Below are 20,277 nucleotides of genomic sequence, written 5' to 3' on the forward strand. Positions count from 1 at the left end.
CTTTTATTTGTTTTTCTTGCTTACAAATTTCAAGAATATATAATTATTAAAAAATATTAATGAAGTCAAATAAGTGATATCTACGAGCGTGACTGGTATTCTATACAGTGGAAGAATGAAAAACAAATTGATTGAATGTCTTGATGAAATATTACGAGATGAAAATGGGAGAAATCATCGCCTTAAGCTGATTCAATTGGATATATTGGATTATTGTACCATAATGAATAATTGAATTCGAATACTTAGTGATCATGAAATTTCATCAAGCAAACTGATTATCATCAAGATCAATTTGTGACTAATTCTTATTAATTTTATTTATTATATGTAACACATTGATTGATAAATTTTTGTCATGTGCAACACTAGAAAAATATTGATTGTAATAGTTTATAGCATAATATATTGACGTTGCTTCCATTTTAACATAGATTGTAATTCTTTTGTATCGTAGATATAATATTTACTTTTAATTGTAGTTTAATTCAATTTTTATTTAACATAGATTAATTCTTTTGTATCATAGATATAATATTTAATTTTAATTGTAGTTTAATTCAATTTTTGGTTTTTTATTATATTCTAATATATTTATTAATTAATTTTCTATTTTATTATTATTGTTTCACAGAATTCCAGTTATAAAAAAATATGAAAAAATATTAAAAACTACAAATCATTGAATTTTATAAAAAATAAATAAATTATTCATCTTTAATTAAAATTCTATAAAAAAATTAATCAATTATTTTCAAAATTAATTTAATTTAATTTGAATTATCAATAAAAAAATATATATTAATTTCAAATATACATAATATAATTTTTTTCATAACATAATATAAAATTACTTAAAAGTAAATAAATCAATTTATTTATTTATTTAAATTATATGAAAGTTTCATATCTCGTGCATCGCACGGGTTTTCCATGTGATTGTGTCACATCAAAATTTCCCCCTTAATCCAGATCGAACTAGTTTGAACAGTGTTTGAACTCAGTTTTAAATTCAGAAATCAGTGTTTGACCAAACATGAAGTAGACTTGAAAAACATAAATCAAAATGACCAAAGAAAACGACATCAGAATCGTATGGCATAAAAAGATACAGCAAAACAATCAAACTGGTGATCTGCTCGATTACTTCACCCTAATTTATACCAACATTACACAATAAACCCTCACTTTCTTTCCTCTATCACCGTCTTTGTCCTTAACCAATCCCCAGCAAAAATCGAGAGGCGACTACCTATGAAGAGAACCGAAAAATATAAAGCTTGAGAGTTTCGAAAACTTACCGAGGAATGAAATCGTCGTTGTTATCAAATGAATATGAAAGGCGGAAGACTTAAACGAGACCGCTGTCCAAATGAGAGGCGTTGTTGGTAAACAAAGGGGCGGCAACCAAGGGTTTTGGTTTGGAAGAGGATGAGGCAAGGAGAAGGAGTTAGGGTTTTGGTTGGACGTTTTTAATGTTTTTAAGTCTTTAAATTATATTATATATACTATTCTCTTTGATATTGAATTAGCGGACATGAAATGTTATTTAATTTTAGAAAAGGGAAAAAATTGTTAGATTATTAGGTTTTGATTCAAGCAGTCGAATGAGCCTGAAATTTAACAACACCACAATGGAATTAGATGACCTGAGGGTTAAAACGCCATGTCATCAACCTCCGCATCCGCCATCGCCAATGCATCTACTCCCAAAAGCAGCTCACACAGCACAGAGACAGATGAGGCCTGTAGCCAGAGCAGTCTCTGCTCCAAAAACTCCTGCAATTGTTGAATTCTATCAGCTATAGAGATAAAAGAGATGTTCAGGGTCTAGGAAATCATTATAAATCAATCGTGACTAGTGCTTACAATAGCATAGTTGGAGGAATTCAAAATTGTTCAGCATATCTATTAGCTGTAAGCATCATGGTCCGTGAGATTTTTCAAGTTTTTACCATATCATAGCTTATTTTCAATTTCATCAATTGCTTCTCAACTTTGCAGATAACAAAAGGTGATTTCATCAAAGGACTTATCAAAATGGTGGTAGCTTTGGTCTGTACTCACATTGAAGATGTCTTGAAATTTGTGGATTGGCTTGATGACCAACTCTCAACGTTGGTAAGTTTCAAATCCTTTCCAAGTTTTTCTATTAGTTTGGTTATCAGTTGCTGCCTATGTAGCACGGAAACGGAAACTGAAACAAATGGTTTTGTTGGTTGTTTGTTAGACTTGAAATTTTAATTTTTACTGCAGTTGATGAAAAATTGTTGGGCAGAGACATTGTTGTTTATCAATTTCTTGCAGCGTGATCCTGATCCCCAGAATTTTAGTGCTGATCTGATAGCACACATTAAAACTCTGTTTTGTGAAAGTCGAATTCAACTCTTTCTAGGATAGTCTTTTGAACATTTTTTTGTTCAACAAACACCTTTACTTCTCAAGTCACTTATTCAGTCTGCCGGGACTTTTCTGATATTTTCTCGTGGCAAAGTGCTACCATTTTTAGCATTTCACTACACTTATAGCAACCGTGATGCAATTTATTTTCCGACTAATGGTAGCAACAATTATGTCCTGTTAAATCCCCATTGATAGTTAGGTTTAGGTCCAGTCCTACACACACCTTATTGATAAATCACTGCATGCCTAGTATATATGAATTTGATATGTTGTTTTAATTACAGATATCAGGATCCTCTGGTTACTAAAAGCGAAGCTTCATTATCATTCGAACTATTCATATGCTAAAAGTTTAGACACCATGACCCTTTTTATAATTAGATTAGACTTTAGAGCTATTGAGAGATAACTTCATAGTTTGCAAAAGTATTCAATGACCTTGGACCGTTAATATTTATACACGTAAAACTAAATTCTTCTTGTTCCTCTTTCGCACTATCTTCTTTGCTTAGGTTATGAACTTGGTTCATATGATTAAGGTATGATTGGGAAAGATAATTAAGGCTTTTCTTAGCATTTTAATGGAAGCTCAGAGTCTTAAATTTGTGTTGTAAATGTTGTAATTAGTTTATAAGTTGTGTTTGACAGGCAGACGAGCGAGCTGTTTCGAAGCATTTTAACTGGCCAGAGAAGAAAGCCGATGCCATTAGAGAGGCTGCCATTGAGTATCATGACCTTAAACAATTAGATAGGGAGATAACTTCCTTCGAGGACGATACTAGTATTCCGTATGGAACGGCCCTGAAAAAGACGGCTCTCTTACTTGACAAGTAAGCATTGTGAGGTTTTCTCGCTTTCTGCATCCAATATATATCTCCATATTGTTCACCAGCTGGTCTGTCTTCTGATTATACAAGGTCGGAGAGAGGAATGGTACGGTTGATTAAACTTAGAAGTTCGGCTTTGCGTACTTATCAAGATTGGAAAATTCCAACCAATTGGATGCTTGATTCCTGAATTGTGAGCAAGGTATGTTTTTCTCTATAATAAGGTGGATAAGTGAAATAAAATGCAAGTGATGACCGTAAGTAACGGTGAAGATAAAGGAGGGTTTAATGAAGTTGGCAAAGGTGTACGTAAAATGAGCTTGAAGTGGGACGGAATTCAGATAGGGAATGCAATCAAGAAGCATTGGTGCTTCTGTTGGTCCCGTATAACGTGACAAGGTTAGTTCCAAGGGGGGATAGGAACTATTTAAAATTTTGTCCGTTAAGGCTGACTTCTTTTCTTTGAGAAAAGGTTTACACAGCGGCGTTAAGTAGATTTAAGACACAAGCTTAGTCAACTGGTGACTAAGTCTACTTCTTTCCTTGAGTCAGGAGATAGCACTTAAGTCTATTCCTGAACTCAGCTTCTTAGTGCACTCAACTCAGTGTGAGTTCGTTACTTAGTCAGTTTTATAGCAAGCAATATATAAAGGAGTATAAGGTTAGAAATATGTTACTCAGCAGACATATCCTGGTTCGGCCTCCCCGCCTACGTCCAGTCCTCGGAACTCGTTCCGAGCTTTTTGAATCCTCTACTGAGCTCTTTAAAGGTAGAGCATGAAACCTTTTACAATAGAAGCTGAGTATACAAGAGTACCTTCCTCTATTCCTCTACTCACTCCTATACCTACCGCTGAGTACTATAACCGAGTACTCAGCTTCTCCTTTCTATTCTTCTAGAAATGATAAGTGTTTGTCCTAAACAACAATTGCTAAGACACTTTAGATGAATGAAATCACTCTAGACTTTTACACAATGATTGGAATTGGTGTAAGATTTGCTTTGCTTTTCTTACATAACTTCAAGTATGAATTTGGTCAGCGTTTCGACTTGATTGAAGATCTGCATCGAATGAAGCATTTGAAAGGCCTATTTATAGTGACACTTCAAGCACCGGTGATTTCGAATTTCGAAATAACCGTTGGAGGCTAACGACTTCCTGTCGCTTTCACTCTAGACGTGCTCAGCGTCGTTGGCCAATGAAATTCTTGTATCTTCTATCTACGGCAGTGCTCAACAGCTTTTCGTCAGATGAACAGAATGTTTCGCCATTTATAGTAAAGTCTTCCAGACATCTTACTACGTCTTCTGAGCTTTACCCAAATTAGAAATATTTTGTCTCTAAGTTTGTTCTGTTCTGCCGCTGACTTGTACTTCTTGTCGTTCAACTCAGCAGCTTCATCTTGAAGCAATTGATAGAAGGCTTCTCGATCCTTCTTCACGCTGAGCCAGTGCTTTGCTTAGAACGACTGCGTTTTGTCTTCTTGGGCCGTGCGGTCTTGATCTGTTGACTTGGGCTTGACTTTCCCTTATGGACCTTTAGGCTTTTTATCTTGATGTCTTTTAAATCAAATTAACTCAACATTGAACAAACACATTAGTGTGAATAAATCAAAGCATTTAAATTTAATGTGTTAGAATATTTTTATCATTCACATAAATAATTTTGTCAAATCAAAATCATGTGGAAAGGTGTTTCAACAAATTCCTCAATTTTGATGTTGGCAAAAATATTCAGTAAGGAACTCAATGTTGAGCTCCCCCATGATAGTTGACCTTGTTTTTCTCAAGATACTCCCCCATAAGGGTTGAGCTACTGACTTAGTTTTACTTTAAACATTTCAAGGTTTAATCAAGTAAGTCTAAGGTCAGTTTTCAGAAATAGGTCAGCTCATGGAACATATTCTATTTAACTCAGTTTAAGTTATGCGGAAGATTTAGATATCAGAGTACGCTGAGTATATCTTTGTTCAATGAGTTTTAGTTGAGAAGACATGTAAAAGAGGTCAACTTATAGATCAACACAGCAGACAATCATGAAGCAATGTAAGCACATAACACAGTTGATTTAATGAAGATACGTTAACTATTCAGCACAAAACATAAGTAAGCATCACATAAGATTAGTCAACTTTGAAAAAAGGTAGATGCATGCATAGTTTTGTATTAATGGTCAGCACAGCAAAATACATAAGGAAAAGACTATAAGTTTAACAAAACTAAATCTAGCAATCCTAGTCAAGCTATTTTTTCTTGTAGTTGATTTGGACATCATGCACTTTAGCTTTTCCTTTGGATTTCTGCTGACTTCCAGATGCTTCTCCTGTTTGCTGAGTTCTTTGAGCTTGTTCTTTCTCCCTCGTTTGCCAGCATCAGGAGGAGGAGGAATGAAGGTGTCGTTGAGGGAAGCATGAGTTAACCGGACAGAGAATGCCTTAAGCTTGCGCGTGCTTTCGTTTATACCATCAAAAATAGGAACACCATCATCCAAGACAGAACGTGGAACCCTAACCGAGGCATTGAGCATACTCAGGATGTATTCTTAAGACTTCCCAACCCAGGTTATAGAATCAGTCAGCATGGCATAGGCTTCATGAAACATCTTTAGCAAAGCCGAATCATAATACTGACGTTGAACATTTGAGTGACGCACATGGTTAAAAGTGACTTGAGAGTACCTCAGAATTTCATTCGTCTTGAGTTGGTCAGTTTCCATCTCTTCCTTACTCAAGTTGAGTAGACGAACAGCCTCACTAATTTGCTCAATGGAACATTGGGAGGAGGAAGAGAGTTGCTCGTTGGTTCTGGCTTGCTCAGATTGAAGCTGGGTGAAGAGTTGATGAACTTCAGCAGAAGTTGCATACATTGAGTTCGCAGCTGACAGGTTTTGAAGTTGACCCCGAAGAGAGTTCATGTGATTGACCATTGTCAGCTGGAGTTCGGCCAGCTTTGTTATTGATTCCTGTTTGGACTGTTGAGACTGGAGTGAAGTCATGACACTCAGAAGATCCTTAAGACCTTTGATTTCTGTGAGAAGCCGAGTGACAGACGAAAGTTGAGTTGGCTCAACATGAACTGACCCAGCAGCGTCGGCATTGGTTTGATGGAGGTTCTGGAGTAGAGCTTGAGCTGAGTCCATTATTCTTCGACCAGACTCAGTGGCATGCAAGTAGTTGTATGATCCATCAATGCTTGGCCCAAATGCCGGAATATGAGTTGAACCGGATGGAGGAGGTGTTTGGTTCAGTTCATTATCAGAAGTGCCAGCATGATCAGCGGCTGGTCTTGAGTTCAGATTGCTAGCAGAAACTGACTGGTTGATATTCTGCACTTGTGGTTGTGGAAGAGGATGATCGGCAGAATACTCTACTTGCTCAGAGTCAGGCTGAAGCTGACTGGTTTGAGGAGGTTGAGGTGTTTCAGCACTGACCTGAGCAGGTGTTTCCTTAGCTAGCTCAACATGTTGAGGAGCATGAACTTCGAGCACTTGCTCGGTATCACCTTGGCTTAGAGTAGCAATTGAGTTGGCATGTTCCTTAGGCTGAGAAACAGAGGCTTGCTTTTCCTGTTGCTCTGGTGGAGACTCAGTGGGATTTGAGAAGAATTTGAACTCCATATCTGAGAGGTCAGTGATCGGATCCCGCAGTGGTGAGTCATGCATAAGATCAATGACAGGGGATTTATGTGCCTTCTTCTTAAGTCTCCTTAATCTCTTAGTCTTTTGAGGAGAGGGGTCAGCAGGAATGGACTCAATTGAGTCAGTAGGTGAAATTGCCCCTTGATCAGTATGATCATTTGCTGTTGGCTCAGCTTCTTCTTCATCCTGCTCAGTGTTGGTTGGTTCATGTTGCTCAACATCTGCTGTCTCATGTTGCTCAACATCTACTGTCTCCTTGACCACCCAGTTCTTCATCTTGGTCAGTGGAGTTTTTCTCAAGAACAATGCCCTGACTTCTCACAAAATGAGAGTCTTCAGAGATAACGACTCCAAGTGGGGGTACGTCGATGGGACTTAACCCAGAAGAGACCTTCTTCTTCTTTCTTAGTGGTTGCTCAGGAGTGTCCTCTTTTTCTTCTTCTTTAGGCTCAGCTTGCCTTTTGAGGTTTTCTGCTGACTTAGGCTCAGCTTGACCTTGTGCAACTTGAGGCTTTGTTCCTTTGGACACAAACCGAACCTTCTTCGGTGGAGAAACAACATCTTTTGAAGAGGTCTGAACAGCTTTTCTCTTTCTGTCCTATTTGTCAGCTTGAACTTGCTTTCCCTTCTTCCCTTTTCTGGTCAGCATTCCCTCTGTTTCCTTAACAGCGGCTCCTTTTCCTTTCTTGGGAACAATAGGTTGATCGTAGATAGGGATGTAAATGGGGCGGGGATTACCCGTCCCCGTCGGGGCCCCGCCCCGTCGGGGACGGGTAATCCCCGTCCCGTTTTATTATGGGGCGGGGATGGGGATTAATATGTGCCCCGTTAGCGGGGACGGGGCGGGGATGGGAAAGGGTATCCCCGCCCCGCGGGGATCCCCGAACCCGCCTCGTATTGTGTCCCGATGGATTACCCGTTTAATCCCCGTTTAATAAACAAATAAAATGAATGTAATTGTTTTGAAAACTGAGTTTGCGCAATGTGCAATAGTTGCACATGTTGAAGGGGTGTACCATTTGCATCTTCACCAGCCGAATATTTATCTACACTGCTGGTATATATGTCTAAAATCCACATCAGGTGGACAACAAATTTAATGAGCTTTAAAGACTAAATATTAATTCTATACTAAACTAAGTGATGTTGCTTGATAAAGTTGAAGTCCAATTAATATCTTCATGAAGAGTTACTTTGCATCCTCCCAAGAAGGTTACATATTGTTCACATACCAAAATTGTGAAATATGGTAATACGTATAAAAAGAGTTACTTTGAACCTATGATTAATACGCATAAAAATACTTATCTATTTGTTCATCATATTTTCTTATTTTCTTTCTTTTTTCTCTATTTTTTCATTTATTTCTTTTTTCATATTTTTTTAAACTTTAAATGGGTAAACGGGGATACCCGCGGGGTCGGGGATTCCCCACGGGGCGGGGACAGGGATGAATTCTGTCCCCGTTTGTTTCGCGGGGCGGGTATGGGGATTCCCCGTTTAGTCGGGGAACGGGGATGGGAAATCCAATCCCCGCCCCGCCCCGCCCCGTTTACATCCCTAATCGTAGACCAGTCCGAACAGTGCAGCTGCAGTAATCTCAGTTCCCTAGACATTAATTTCTTCAACTAGGCTCACATGATAATCTTTGAGGATCCTGATGATTAGAGAGCCTAATCTAAGAGTTCCAGTACTACGTTGAAAGGCACCTATGAGGAAGACTGGCATGTTGAGCGGCTGGTAGGTCAGCATATGCCAAATGAAGCATTGCTCGAAGTTCGACGCTGAGGAAGTAGCGTTGATCTTGGGGAAGAGAAAGTTTGTCAGGATATAATGGGCCATCTTTTGATTCTGACCCATGGAAGTGCTGGATATATCTCCTACATGACCGGCGGGTTTACAGAACTCAACGGTGTAGTTAGTTTTATCTTGGTCACCTGATTTTCTAAGTTGAGCTCCTTCGTTTTTCAGTTTTAGCAGTTTGGCAAGGTAAGGAGGGTTGATGAGGATATCCTTCCTTTGAACCTTGGTGACCATGTAGTCTCGGTCATCATCAGCGGCTCTGAGGTTAGCGTAGAACTCCTAACTCAGGATAGGTGGCTTCTCGAGTCGAGAACAGCTCGGTCCAGCCGTTCTTTGAGATCCACTCACAGAAGGGTTGCTCAGCTTCCACAAATCTCTTCGAAAACCAGCGAGAGTGGTCAACCTTATACCCCCTTACACTCTCGTAAACTGGGGAGTAAGTGCGTTCCATCTGTTTCTTTCCCTTATCCTGCTTCTGTTTCACTTTCGAAGAGGTAGCTTGGTCAGCCTGGGTTTTCTTTCTCGGGGTAGTGACCTTAGAGTGGTCACGCTGACCAGGTTCTTGAGACTTGGTGGGAGTCTCGCTATATTCCTGCTGAGCAGGTGATGGAGGGTTTTCATCGGAGCGGTTATCGTCGTAACCGGCACCGAAGACATTCTGAGAATCTTTAGACATGATTCTTAGAGACGTTTTAGAAGTTTGGGAACTTTAGAGAAGAGAGAATTTGAATACCAGAAATTTCTAAGCGTAAAGAGGTACAAGTAGGAATTCGTCTACTATTTATAGAGGTGTCGAGTTAATCTGAAGCGTTGAGGTGGCCGTTTGACCTCGAGATACTCAACCGACAAAGATTCTGGCATTTATGACACAATCGGCGCATGTATTTTCTAATTATTGCATTTACGTCATCCTAGGTGGCTATTTAATTCGCGTATTTAGCATTGATTTGTGCAACAGATCTTTTACTCAGTGTTAAGAATTCTAAACGTTTAATGTTCTGAGTAGTCAGTTCTACGCGAAGGAATCATTCGAGTGCTTAGTAGCTCAGCTTAAGATAACCACTCAGCGTGTATATCTACTCAGCATGTAATAGTTATTGATTTAGCACAAATCACTCAGCATGGTAATTCACTCAGCATGCATATATCACATATTATACTTGGAATTTATTGAAGAGGATTAAACATACCAATGGCTTCTCTAAGTATGTTGAATTGCTCACGAGCCAGTGGCTTTGTGAAGATATCAGCAAGCTGCTCATCCGTTGGGACATAGGTCAGCTTGATCTCTCCCTTGAGTACATGATCTCTGATGAAGTGATGTCTTATGCTGACGTGCTTCATCCTGTTGTGCTGGATTGGGTTCTTTGATAGGTCAATGGCACTCTTGTTGTCACATTTGACTTCAATTGTTTTAGTCTGAACGCCATAATCTTCTAGCTGTTGCTTAATCCAGAGGACTTGAGCAACACATCTTCCAGCAGCAATGTACTCAGCTTCAGTGGTTGACAGGGCTACTGACGTCTGCTTCTTACTGAACCAGGACACAAGACAGCTTCCAAGGAAGTGACATCCTCCTGAGGTGCTTTTTCGCTCAAGCTTGTCTCGTCCGTAGTCAGCGTCAGTGTATCCAATGAGTGTGAAATCATGAGGATTGGGATACCATAAACCTGCATTCACTGAGCCTTGCAAATATCTAAAGATTCTTTTTACAGCTATGTAATGAGATTCCTTAGGGTTAGATTGATATCTAGCACAATAACATACTGAGAACTGAATGTCCGGCCTACTAGCAGTTAAGTAGAGTAGAGAGCCAATCATACCTCAGTACAATTTGCTGTCTACTGACTTACCATTTTCGTCAGCGCAGAGGACAGTGTCAGTGCCCATAGGGGTAGATATTGACTTGCAATTCTCAAGTTCATACTTCTTCAATATCTCCTTAGCATACTTAGTTTGACTGATGAAGATGTCATTTTTCCCTTGTTTGATTTGAAGTCCAAGGAAGAAGTTGAGTTCTCCCATCATTGACATTTCAAACTCAGTCTGCATCTGCTTGCTAAATTCCTTGCACGTGGACTCATTAGTGGCACCAAAAATAATATCGTCAACATATATCTGAGCCAGTAGGGTATCTTTACCCTTCCTCTTAATGAATAAGGTTTTATCAGCTTTACCTCTGACATAATTTTTAGTCAGCAGGAAACTGGTCAGCCTCTCATACCAAGCACGTGGTGCTTGCTTGAGACCATACAGAGCCTTTTTGAGCTTATAAACGTGGTTTGGGAACTTAGGATTCTCAAACCTTGGAGGCTGATTAACATAGACTTTCTCGTTTATAACTCCATTAAGGAATGCACTTTTAACATCCATTTGAAATAATTTAAAGTTCATATAACTTGCATATGCACATAAAATTCTTATAGCCTCTAGCCTTGCCACTGGGGTGAAGGTCTCACCATAGTCAATACCTTCTTGCTGACTGTAGCCCTGAGCTACAAGTCTTGCTTTGTTTCTGACCACGTTCCCTTGTTCATCTAGCTTGTTGCGGAAGACCCATCTTATTCCTATGGTCTTCTGGCTTCTTGGATTTGACACTAAGTCCCATACTTCATTTCTTCTGAACTGATCAAGTTCTTCTTGCATTGCACTCATCCAGAACTCATCGTGCTCAGCTTCAGAGAAGTTCTTTGGTTCCTGAACTGAGACGAATGCTACGTTGCTGAGGTATCTCCTGAGTTGATTTCTTGTCATCAGGGTGTTTTCAGCAGCATCAAGAATGGCACTTTCTGAGTGTCCTCTTGGTATTCTGATTTCTTTTGGTAGAGTGATGTCTTGAGCTGGTTGTGTTTCAACAATCTCTGCAGGTATAGATTGGTCAGTGAAAACAATTTGAGTTTCGCTTTTACCTTTGGTCACCCCTTGAGGTAGTGACTCAGCGGCTGTTTCTTGGTCAGCGGGTGCTGAGTATGGATCATCCTCAGTCAGCTGCTTGTCTTTTCCTGCAGGGTTAGTTTCATCGAACTCAACGTGTACTGACTCTTCTAAGACCTGAGTTCGTTTATTGAAAACTCTATATGCTTTGCTGTTTGTTGAGTAGCCTAAAAAGATAGCTTCATCAGCTTTTGAATCAAACTTAGCAAGGCTGTCTTTAGTATTTAGAATAAAACATTTACAGCAGAAGGCACGAAAGTATCCAATGTTGGGCTTTCGTCCTTTCCAAAGTTCGTAGGGAGTCTTCTTTAATATGAGTCTGACTAGAGCCCTATTAAGTATGTAGCACGTTGTGTTGACAGCTTCTCCCCAAAATTACTTTGGAAGCCTATGCTCACTCAGCATTGTCCTGGCTATTTCAACCAAGGTTCTGTTGAGGCGTTCTAGGAGCAGAAAAATTATGGTCAATGCCGCTGGCTTCACAGAATTCAACAAACTGTTGGTTTTTGAATTCTCCACCATTATCACTTCAGATGTGAGCTAACTTTAGGTCTTTATCATTTTCAAGTTTTCTTACTAAAGTTGAAAACGTCTCAAAGGTTTCATCCTTGCTACTCAGCAAGATGATCCAAGTGTACCGAGAAAAGTCATCTACAATGACCAAGGAAAATATCCTACCACCCAAGCTCAGCGGCTGGACTGGTCCGAAGAGATCCAAGTGTAGCAACTCTAGTGGACGCTTAGTTGAAACAATGTTTTTACTATGAAAAGATGTTTTAGTTTGTTTTCCAACCTAACAAGCATTGCATAATTGATCCTTTTCGAACTTAAGTTCTGGCAGTCCCTCAACTAATTGCTTTCTTGCTAATTTGGCCAGGAGGTCCATGCTTACATGACCAAGTCTCTTGTGCCATAGCCATGAATTTTCTTCCTTTGACACTAAGCATACATTTTTTGAAAATTTCTTTTCCAAATTCAGCATAAAGACATTATCAATACGAGGGGCAGTTAAAATCAATTCATTTGTTTTTCCCTCGAGTATTTTACATCCAGTGTTATCAAATATAACTTTTCTCCCGTTATCACATAGCTGAGCTACGCTGAGTAAGTTATATTTAAGTCCACTGACTAGGGAGACTGACTCAATAGTAGGATTACCACCAACGGTTCCTGACCCTACTATCTTACCCTTTTTGTTGTCTCCGAAACTTACGTTTCCACCTCGTTATGCACAAGTGTGATGAACTGAGTTTCATAACCAGTTATATGCCTCGAGCATGCGCTGTCAATGTACCACATCTTTGACTTCTCAGCACACCTCAGGCTTACCTGCAATATAGCTAGTTATCTTTAGGTACCCAAGTCTTTTTGGGTCCTTGTTTGTTAGGCTCAGAAGGTAAAGTATCATACTTAATCTTATGACGACACACTTGGACAGTGTGTCCATTTTTCCCACAGAAGTCACAGCTGACCTTCCGTTTGGGATATCTCACTGACTGGTCAGCATCCCAGTGTTGAGCATGCCAGCACACATTTGTGGTGTGTCCCTTCTTCCCACAGAAGTCACACTGGACATTCCGCTGAGGATTCCATCTCTGCTGACTAGTACTTCGGTACTGAGTGTTCAGAGGAATATTTCTTTTATTCGGAACTTTGAATTGGTTCTGAATAGATGTGATGTCCTTTCTCAGTTTTTTAGAAACTGATTGGACCTCTGAGACAAACTTGTGCATAGTTTCTACGTTGCTATGCAAAGTTGAGTTGTCTTGGAGAAGATATCGAAGGTCACTCAGTTTGACCTCTTCAATCTCGTCACATCGCATGCTGAGTGCTCTAACCTTCTTGTTACACTTTTTGATAAGTGTGTAGAGGTCACTCAGGGCATTTATCATTTCATTTCTGAGCAAAGGTAGTGATATTACCTCAGTTGAATGTGCCTCATCGTCAGATGCAATGGAGGGGTCAGCATGCTCAGAAACATAAGGCTCAGTAAGCTCATCTGCCATGAAGCAGATCTTTGCTGACTCAGTGGCATCAGCTCCTGATGATGATGACTCATTACTATCACTCCAGGTTGCCACCATTGCCTTCTTGCTGTTCTTCCTTTCCTTCCTCAAGGTAGGACAGCTTGATTTGATATGGCCAGTTTGATGACATTCAAAGCATGTGATGGGCTTTGAGCTGTCCTTATTGTACTTGCTGTCGCTAGACTCAGCTTTGTACTTCTCAAACTTCTTGTAAGGCTTCTTGGAATATTTATCATTCTTTCTTAACAGCCTCTTCATCTTTTTAGTGAACATGGCCATCTCTTCATCGTCTGTTGAGCTCCCATCAGTGGAGTCAGCTTTCATGACAAGGGACTTTTGCTTCTTGTCCTCGGACTTCTCCTTCACCTCAAAATTCTTCATTGAGATCGCATGGGTCAGCAGAGATCTAATAATTCATCATACTTGTAGGTGGTCAAGTTTTGAGCTTCTTCAACATCAGTTTTCTTGGCTTGCCAGCTTTTGGGAAGACTCCTCAGTATCTTCTTGACTTGCTCTTCCACAGTAAAGATCTTGCCAAGTCTTTTGAGCTTGTTGATAATGTTTGTGAATCTTGAGTTCATTTCAGAGATTCCTTCATCATCATTCATTTCAAACAGCTCGTACAACCTCATGTGCTGGTTCACCTTGGACTCCTTAACTTTGTTGGTTCCTTCATAGGTGACCTCCAGTTTCTTCCAGATCTCCTGCGCTGACTCACAACCTGAAATCTTGTTGTACTCTGCAGCATCTAACGCACAGTGAAGCATGTTTATAGCCAAAGCATGATTTTGTAGCTTCTTGAGATCATCCTCTGTCCACTTAGTCTCGGCTTTAACAACCGTTTGGCTGTCAATAGTTTCAACAGGAACAAATGGGCCTTGGACTATAGAAAGCCATACACTCATATTTGTTGCCTGAATGAAATTTTTCATTCTGTTCTTCCAAAAGGTGTAGTTAGACCCGAAGAACAGAGGAGGCCGAGTAATGGATAGTCCCTCAGGAAGAATCTGAGTTGTCTGATTTCCTGAGAGGAAACGAGTGCTGTTCTCAGCCATTGTGGGGATCAGCTCAAGATAGTTATATCTTGCTCAGTGAGCTTTTAAGCTCTGATACCACTTGTTGGTCCCGTATAACGTGACAAGGTTAGTTCCAAGGGGGGGATAGGAACTATTTAAAATTTTGTCCGTTAAGGCTGACTTCTTTTCTTTGAGAAAAGGTTTACACAGCGGCGCTAAGTAGATTTAAGACACAAGCTTAGTCAACTGGTGACTAAGTCTGCTTCTTTCCTTGAGTCAAGAGATAGCACTTAAGTCTATTCCTGAACTCAGCTTCTTAGTGCACTCAACTCAGCGTGAGTTCGTTACTTAGTCAGTTTTATAGCAAGCAATATATAAAGGAGTATAAGGTTAGAAATATGTTACTCAGCAGACATATCCTGGTTCGGCCTCTCCGCCTACGTCCAGTCCTCGGAACTCGTTTCGAGCTTTTTGAATCCTCTACTGAGCTCTTTAAATGTAGAGCATGAAACCTTTTACAATAGAAGCTGAGTATACAAGAGTACCTTCCTCTATTCCTCTACTCACTCCTATACCTACCGCTGAGTACTATAACCGAGTACTCAGCTTCTCCTTTCTATTCTTCTAGAAGTAATAAGTGTTTGTCCTAAACAACAATTGCTAAGACACTTTAGATGAATGAAATCACTCTAGACTTTTACACAATGATTGGAATTGATGTAAGATTTGCTTTGCTTTTCTCACATAACTTCAAGTATGAATTTGGTCAGCGTTTCGACTTGATTGAAGATCTGCATCGAATGAAACATTTGAAAGGCCTATTTATAGTGACACTTCAAGCACCGGTGATTTCGAATTTCGAAATAACCGTTGGAGGCTAACGGCTTCCTGTCGCTTTCACTCTAGATGTGCTCAGCGTCGTTGGCCAATGAGATTCTTGTATCTTCTGTCTACGGCAGTGCTCAGCAGCTTTTCATCAGATGAACAGAATGTTTCACCATTTATAGTAAAGTCTTCCAGACAGCTTACTGCGTCTTCTGAGCTTTACCCAAAGTAGAAATACTTTGTCTCTAAGTTTGTTCTGTTCTGCCGCTGACTTGTACTTCTTGTCGTTCAACTCAGCAGCTTAATCTTGAAGCAATTGATAGAAGGCTTCCCGATCCTTCTTCACACTGAGCTAGTGCTTTGCTTAGAACGACTGCATTTTGTCTTCCTGGGCCGTGCGGTCTTGATCTGTTGACTTGGGCTGACTTTCCCTTATGGGCCTTTAGGCTTTTTATCTTGATGTCTTATAAATCAAATTAACTCAACATTGAACAAACACATTAGTGTGAATAAATCAAAGCATTTAAATTTAATGTGATAGAATATTTTTATCATTCACATAAATAATTTTGTCAAATCAAAATCATGTGGAAATGTGTTTCAACAGCTTCAAGGTGTGCAATTTGCATATAGGGCTCACCAGGTGAGATTATGTATACATATACAAATTACACGTTCATGTTATAATAAGCCTCGAATGAAATGTAATGTAATGTTTCTGTGTCCTATTCGCGGGAGGTCTTGATTCAGAAACTCTGTGTGATTTGAAGAGATACGACAGGATGTACCATATCATGATCCCGCTTTTTGCCAAGACTTTTTCATTTCTCTATATGATAATTAGTTGTTAATGAAACATGACACGTGTATGAAGTTCCTGCTTATAATAATTAATCATAATGTAGTACTGTCGATAAATTTTACAATATTCCAGGAGTAATACATCCGACCAATGAAAATCGTTTTGCATATGACTACATAGGAGGTGATTGGTCTGAAAAGAAAAATATATACATATGACATTAATTAATTAGTCGGATGTATTAATCCTGCAGTATCCTAAAATTTTCTACTAATGTCATTGTAGTTGTGATAACATCCGCCATGAAACATGAAGGACTAAACTGGAGATATTTCCTAGCAAAGAGGACTTAAGGGGAGAAAAGGCTCGCCTCCAAGATGTATGGCGAACAGATAAGGATACGGTGTCGTCTTGAGCATTCCTTCTTATGATCCGCCACATAGCACATAACAGGAATACGATGTCGTCTTGTAGAGCTCCACTTACGATCCGCCTTAGTTGGAAATAAGGTGTCGTGCCAGGGCTACTTACAAGGATCTGCCCAAGAAAGGGTAAAAGGGGGATTCGCCTCATATGGCAATACCCTTCTAGAAGAAGCAGAGGATTATACGGCATAACTTACTACTCCCTCCATTCCTATATAAGTGTCGTTTAAGGATAAAGCACAAATATTAACAATATTCTAAAAGTCCATTTTTACCCTTCTGACAAACATTAATTCTATTCTCATCTCCCAAAAAAACTCTCTTTCCTCTCTCTCATTCTCAAAGCACGCCTCGCCTCGCCTCCATCTTCTTCATGATTCAATTTTCTCTTAACCTTTGTTATTCAATTGTTTTTCTATTTTCAACAATCAATAATTTAGAATAGGCTACTCTTTCAACTTCCTCTAAATTCTGCACATAAATATATTTATCGCCATTTTTTGGGATGATTTTTTTATCAAAATCAAAATATTTCCGCCAGTTTTTCAATTCAAAAATCTGGAATTTTTTTTTTTTTAATTCTGGCAACTATAAATTGTTGCAACTAAAGAACCACAAACACAATAAACTAAGCATATAACCATATTCTCAAGGACTCTAAACATTTCGTTGCAATTCTTTGCTTTGGAAGTTGGGTTTTTTGTTTTGGGATATGAGTTTAATTACTCCAGAAAAGACAAAACAGTAGAGTAAATAGGGGCAAATAAGTCTAATATTGATACTATTGTGGTAGAACGACATTTATTTGGGTCTTTTTAAAAAGTGTTTAAACGACATTTATATAGGAATAGAGGGAGTATCATTTAACTAGCATTAATGATGGCTGAAGAACTTGCCAAAGCTTGGAGGTTAGAAGATGGAGTTAAATTACATTGAAAGAGCATTACTCTTCGTTAAAAAGACATTAAAGAGAAGGTTATTACAGTTATCACTCAAACTTGTATAAATACCCATGTAACATGACAGTGAAGGTACGCTTACACACTCTTCTTAAAGCTTTGCTTTGTCATTACAGTTTATTCCCTCAAGAAGTTTACTGACTTAGGCATCAGAGTGCCCCCGACCGATCCCAACGGCGTCTTCCAGGGACGCTTTACGGTGCTGCAGAATCTACACAATATCAAGTTGTAACGAAAATGCTGTCTCGAACAATAACTAGATAAATTTTAGAGTTTTGCAAGTGATTTGGGAATCCTTGAAAAATTACGTGAAGGTCCTTATTATCTATCAGCCTTCCTCAGAGTCTCATATCCTGTGTATTAAAACATATAAGATACATCAGGTGTATGTTAGTTCAGTTAATGGAGAGAAATATGAGAATAAAATATATTTCTTTCTATTTTATTTTTAGAATTCAATTCCTTAATGGCGATTATTATTTTTAAATTGAAGATATGAAATAATATTTGTTTGGAAATTCTATTTGTAAACATTTTCAAACATGTTGTGATATTAGAATATTGGGTAAACTAAAATTGTGGTGTCTGTATTTCAGTAGGTTGACATTTTGGTATTAACGAGCCGAACTATTATCGAACCTAGACAAACTTGGTATTGGCTGAGCTTTACCCACATGGAATAAGGAACATGGAAGACAAAAAAAAAATCCGTATAATACTCCACATGAGTTTAAAAGATTTAAAGAAAAAAGAAATCAAATGCCACAGTCAAGCTTCAAGAATAGTACCTATTTCTTGTGGTTGGAGAAGACAAACTCATAGATTACAGATGACATTGTTTCCTGCGTAGTTGCGCATAGATATTAGTTGTTAGTGCAACTAGTGTGAACGTGTGAATGATAGAGTAGAAAGAGGGAACTTAGTGACAAATAAGCTAATTAGTTTCTAGGATTTGTATTTTTTAACTTTGAATTCCTATTTTTCAAACTAGCCAAATGCCTAAAGTATCTATTAAGTATTTTTGTTATGGACCTTGTAATCTGTAACGAGTTAAGAGTTAGAGCATAACTAGTTACTCATTTTCTTTTTGTCAATGGTCATTATTTTGAGTTAAGGAGTATTGAAATATATATAACAGTTAAAACATAATCAAGTTTGTTTAGAAGCTTTCGAGTCGAACTTAAGAAAGTCCAAGCTCGACTCGTTAATGTTCAAAACCAATCCGAGCCAACTCAAATCGAGATTTAACCAAGCCAAACTCAAATAGTTTGCGAACTACCCTAGCTCATTAACAACCCTAGGTACGATATTCACTTTTGCACATAAAAAATAGGGATAAGTACAAAAAAAATGCCTGTGATATACCGGTTTTGCGAACTCGAACCTGTGGTATTTTTTTTTTTTTGCAAACAGAGGTTTGTGCTAAACGTCGTTAGCAAACAGAGGTAAAATTGACTAACAGTGTTAAAATTCAAAGAGAAAAGAGTTAATTTGGTCCTTATATTTATTTATTTTATAAATTAACACCCCTAATTATCTAATTGTCATAAATAAACCCCAAAATCAAAAATAAATATCAAAAATACCATCTTTCCATCTCTTTTTTATTTTTAATTTTTAATTTTCAAAATAAAAAATAAATATCAAATTAATTTTCCTTTCTTTCTTCTTCTTCTTCCAATCCTAGAATATCAATCACCTCTCCTAAACCTAATTTATATCCATTGTTCACCAAATATGATTTTAAGCATGTCCTAAGTCCTAATTAGACAAGAAAAACGAAATCAGATCAAATTTCAGCCATGCCCAAATCTGTAAAATCATGTAAACTTATGCAAAACCAAGGGAGGAGGCAAAATTGGAAAGGAAGAAACTTAACCGTGGAGGAGGAGGCCGACATTGTCACGGCTGAAGGAGACGGCGACAACGGCGGCAATGGCAGAAGTCGAGTTCGACGGCAGCGACGCCGCAAGGAAAAAGAAGAAATTGAAGAAGGAGAGAGGCGGCAATGGCAGAAACTTACCCGTGGAGGAGGAGGCCGACATTGTCACGGCTGAAGGAGGCGGCGACAACGGCGGCAATGGCAGAAGTCGAGTTCGACGGCAGCAGGTCGGGGAAGACATCGACGCCGCAAGGAAGAAGAAGAAATTGAAGAAGGAGAGAGGCGGCAATGACAGAAACCGATTTCGGCAGGGAGGAGAAGACGACATCGATCGATCGCAGGGGAGGAGGAGAACGTCGAGTTCGCAGGGTGAGGAGAGAAAGAGGTCGAAAAGAAAAAAGAGGGAAAGGGAAATTTGGGTTTTTCTAAATTTGGATTTAGTTTAAGTTGGGTTTAATTTAGTTTAGGTTTAATTTAATATTTATTTTTTATATTTATTTTTTATTTTGGATGGAAAATTAAAAAGAGATGGAAAGATGGTATTTTTTATATTTATTTTTGATTTTGGGGTTTATTTGTGATAATTAGATAATTAGAGGTGTTAATTTATAAAATAAATAAATATAAGGACCAAATTAACTCTTTTCTCTTTGAATTTTAACACCGTTAGTCAATTTTACCTCTGTTTGATAACGGCGTTTAGCACAGACCTCTGTGTACAAAAAACAATACCACA

The 20,277-nt window shown here is 38.7% G+C and overlaps 1 protein-coding gene and 1 long non-coding RNA gene across 6 annotated transcripts; one reads left to right on the top strand and one right to left on the bottom strand.

The window, feature by feature from the left end:
• The first annotated feature begins 1,057 nt into the window (after positions 1 to 1,057).
• On the top strand, positions 1,058 to 18,223 carry LOC136220174 (protein INCREASED PETAL GROWTH ANISOTROPY 1-like). 5 transcript variants are annotated; one of them, XR_010684411.1, is made up of 6 exons: positions 1,058 to 1,929; positions 2,005 to 2,121; positions 3,052 to 3,233; positions 3,321 to 3,432; positions 16,561 to 17,675; positions 17,776 to 18,222. XR_010684411.1 is itself a non-coding variant. In XM_066007922.1 (5 exons), the coding sequence occupies exons 1-4, from the start codon at positions 1,927 to 1,929 to the stop codon at positions 3,418 to 3,420; spliced, it is 402 nt and encodes a 133-aa protein (XP_065863994.1). In that variant the 5' UTR covers positions 1,058 to 1,926; the 3' UTR covers positions 3,421 to 3,432; positions 16,561 to 18,223. The 5 variants fall into 5 exon arrangements, 4 of the variants coding, with proteins under 4 accessions (XP_065863994.1, XP_065863998.1, XP_065863996.1 ...); XM_066007922.1 differs by having other exon boundaries at positions 16,561 to 18,223; XM_066007926.1 differs by having other exon boundaries at positions 1,058 to 1,917; positions 16,561 to 18,221.
• Positions 17,992 to 19,696, bottom strand: LOC136220175 (uncharacterized). The gene is made up of 3 exons (XR_010684412.1): positions 19,539 to 19,696; positions 18,448 to 18,501; positions 17,992 to 18,012 (listed from the first exon to the last, which is right to left on the bottom strand). It is a non-coding gene; the product is annotated as an uncharacterized lncRNA (long non-coding RNA).
• Between the last annotated feature and the right edge of the window lie 581 nt (positions 19,697 to 20,277).

The sequence above is a fragment of the Euphorbia lathyris genome, chromosome 2, assembly GCF_963576675.1.
Source record: "Euphorbia lathyris chromosome 2, ddEupLath1.1, whole genome shotgun sequence".
Taxonomy (NCBI): domain Eukaryota; kingdom Viridiplantae; phylum Streptophyta; class Magnoliopsida; order Malpighiales; family Euphorbiaceae; genus Euphorbia; species Euphorbia lathyris.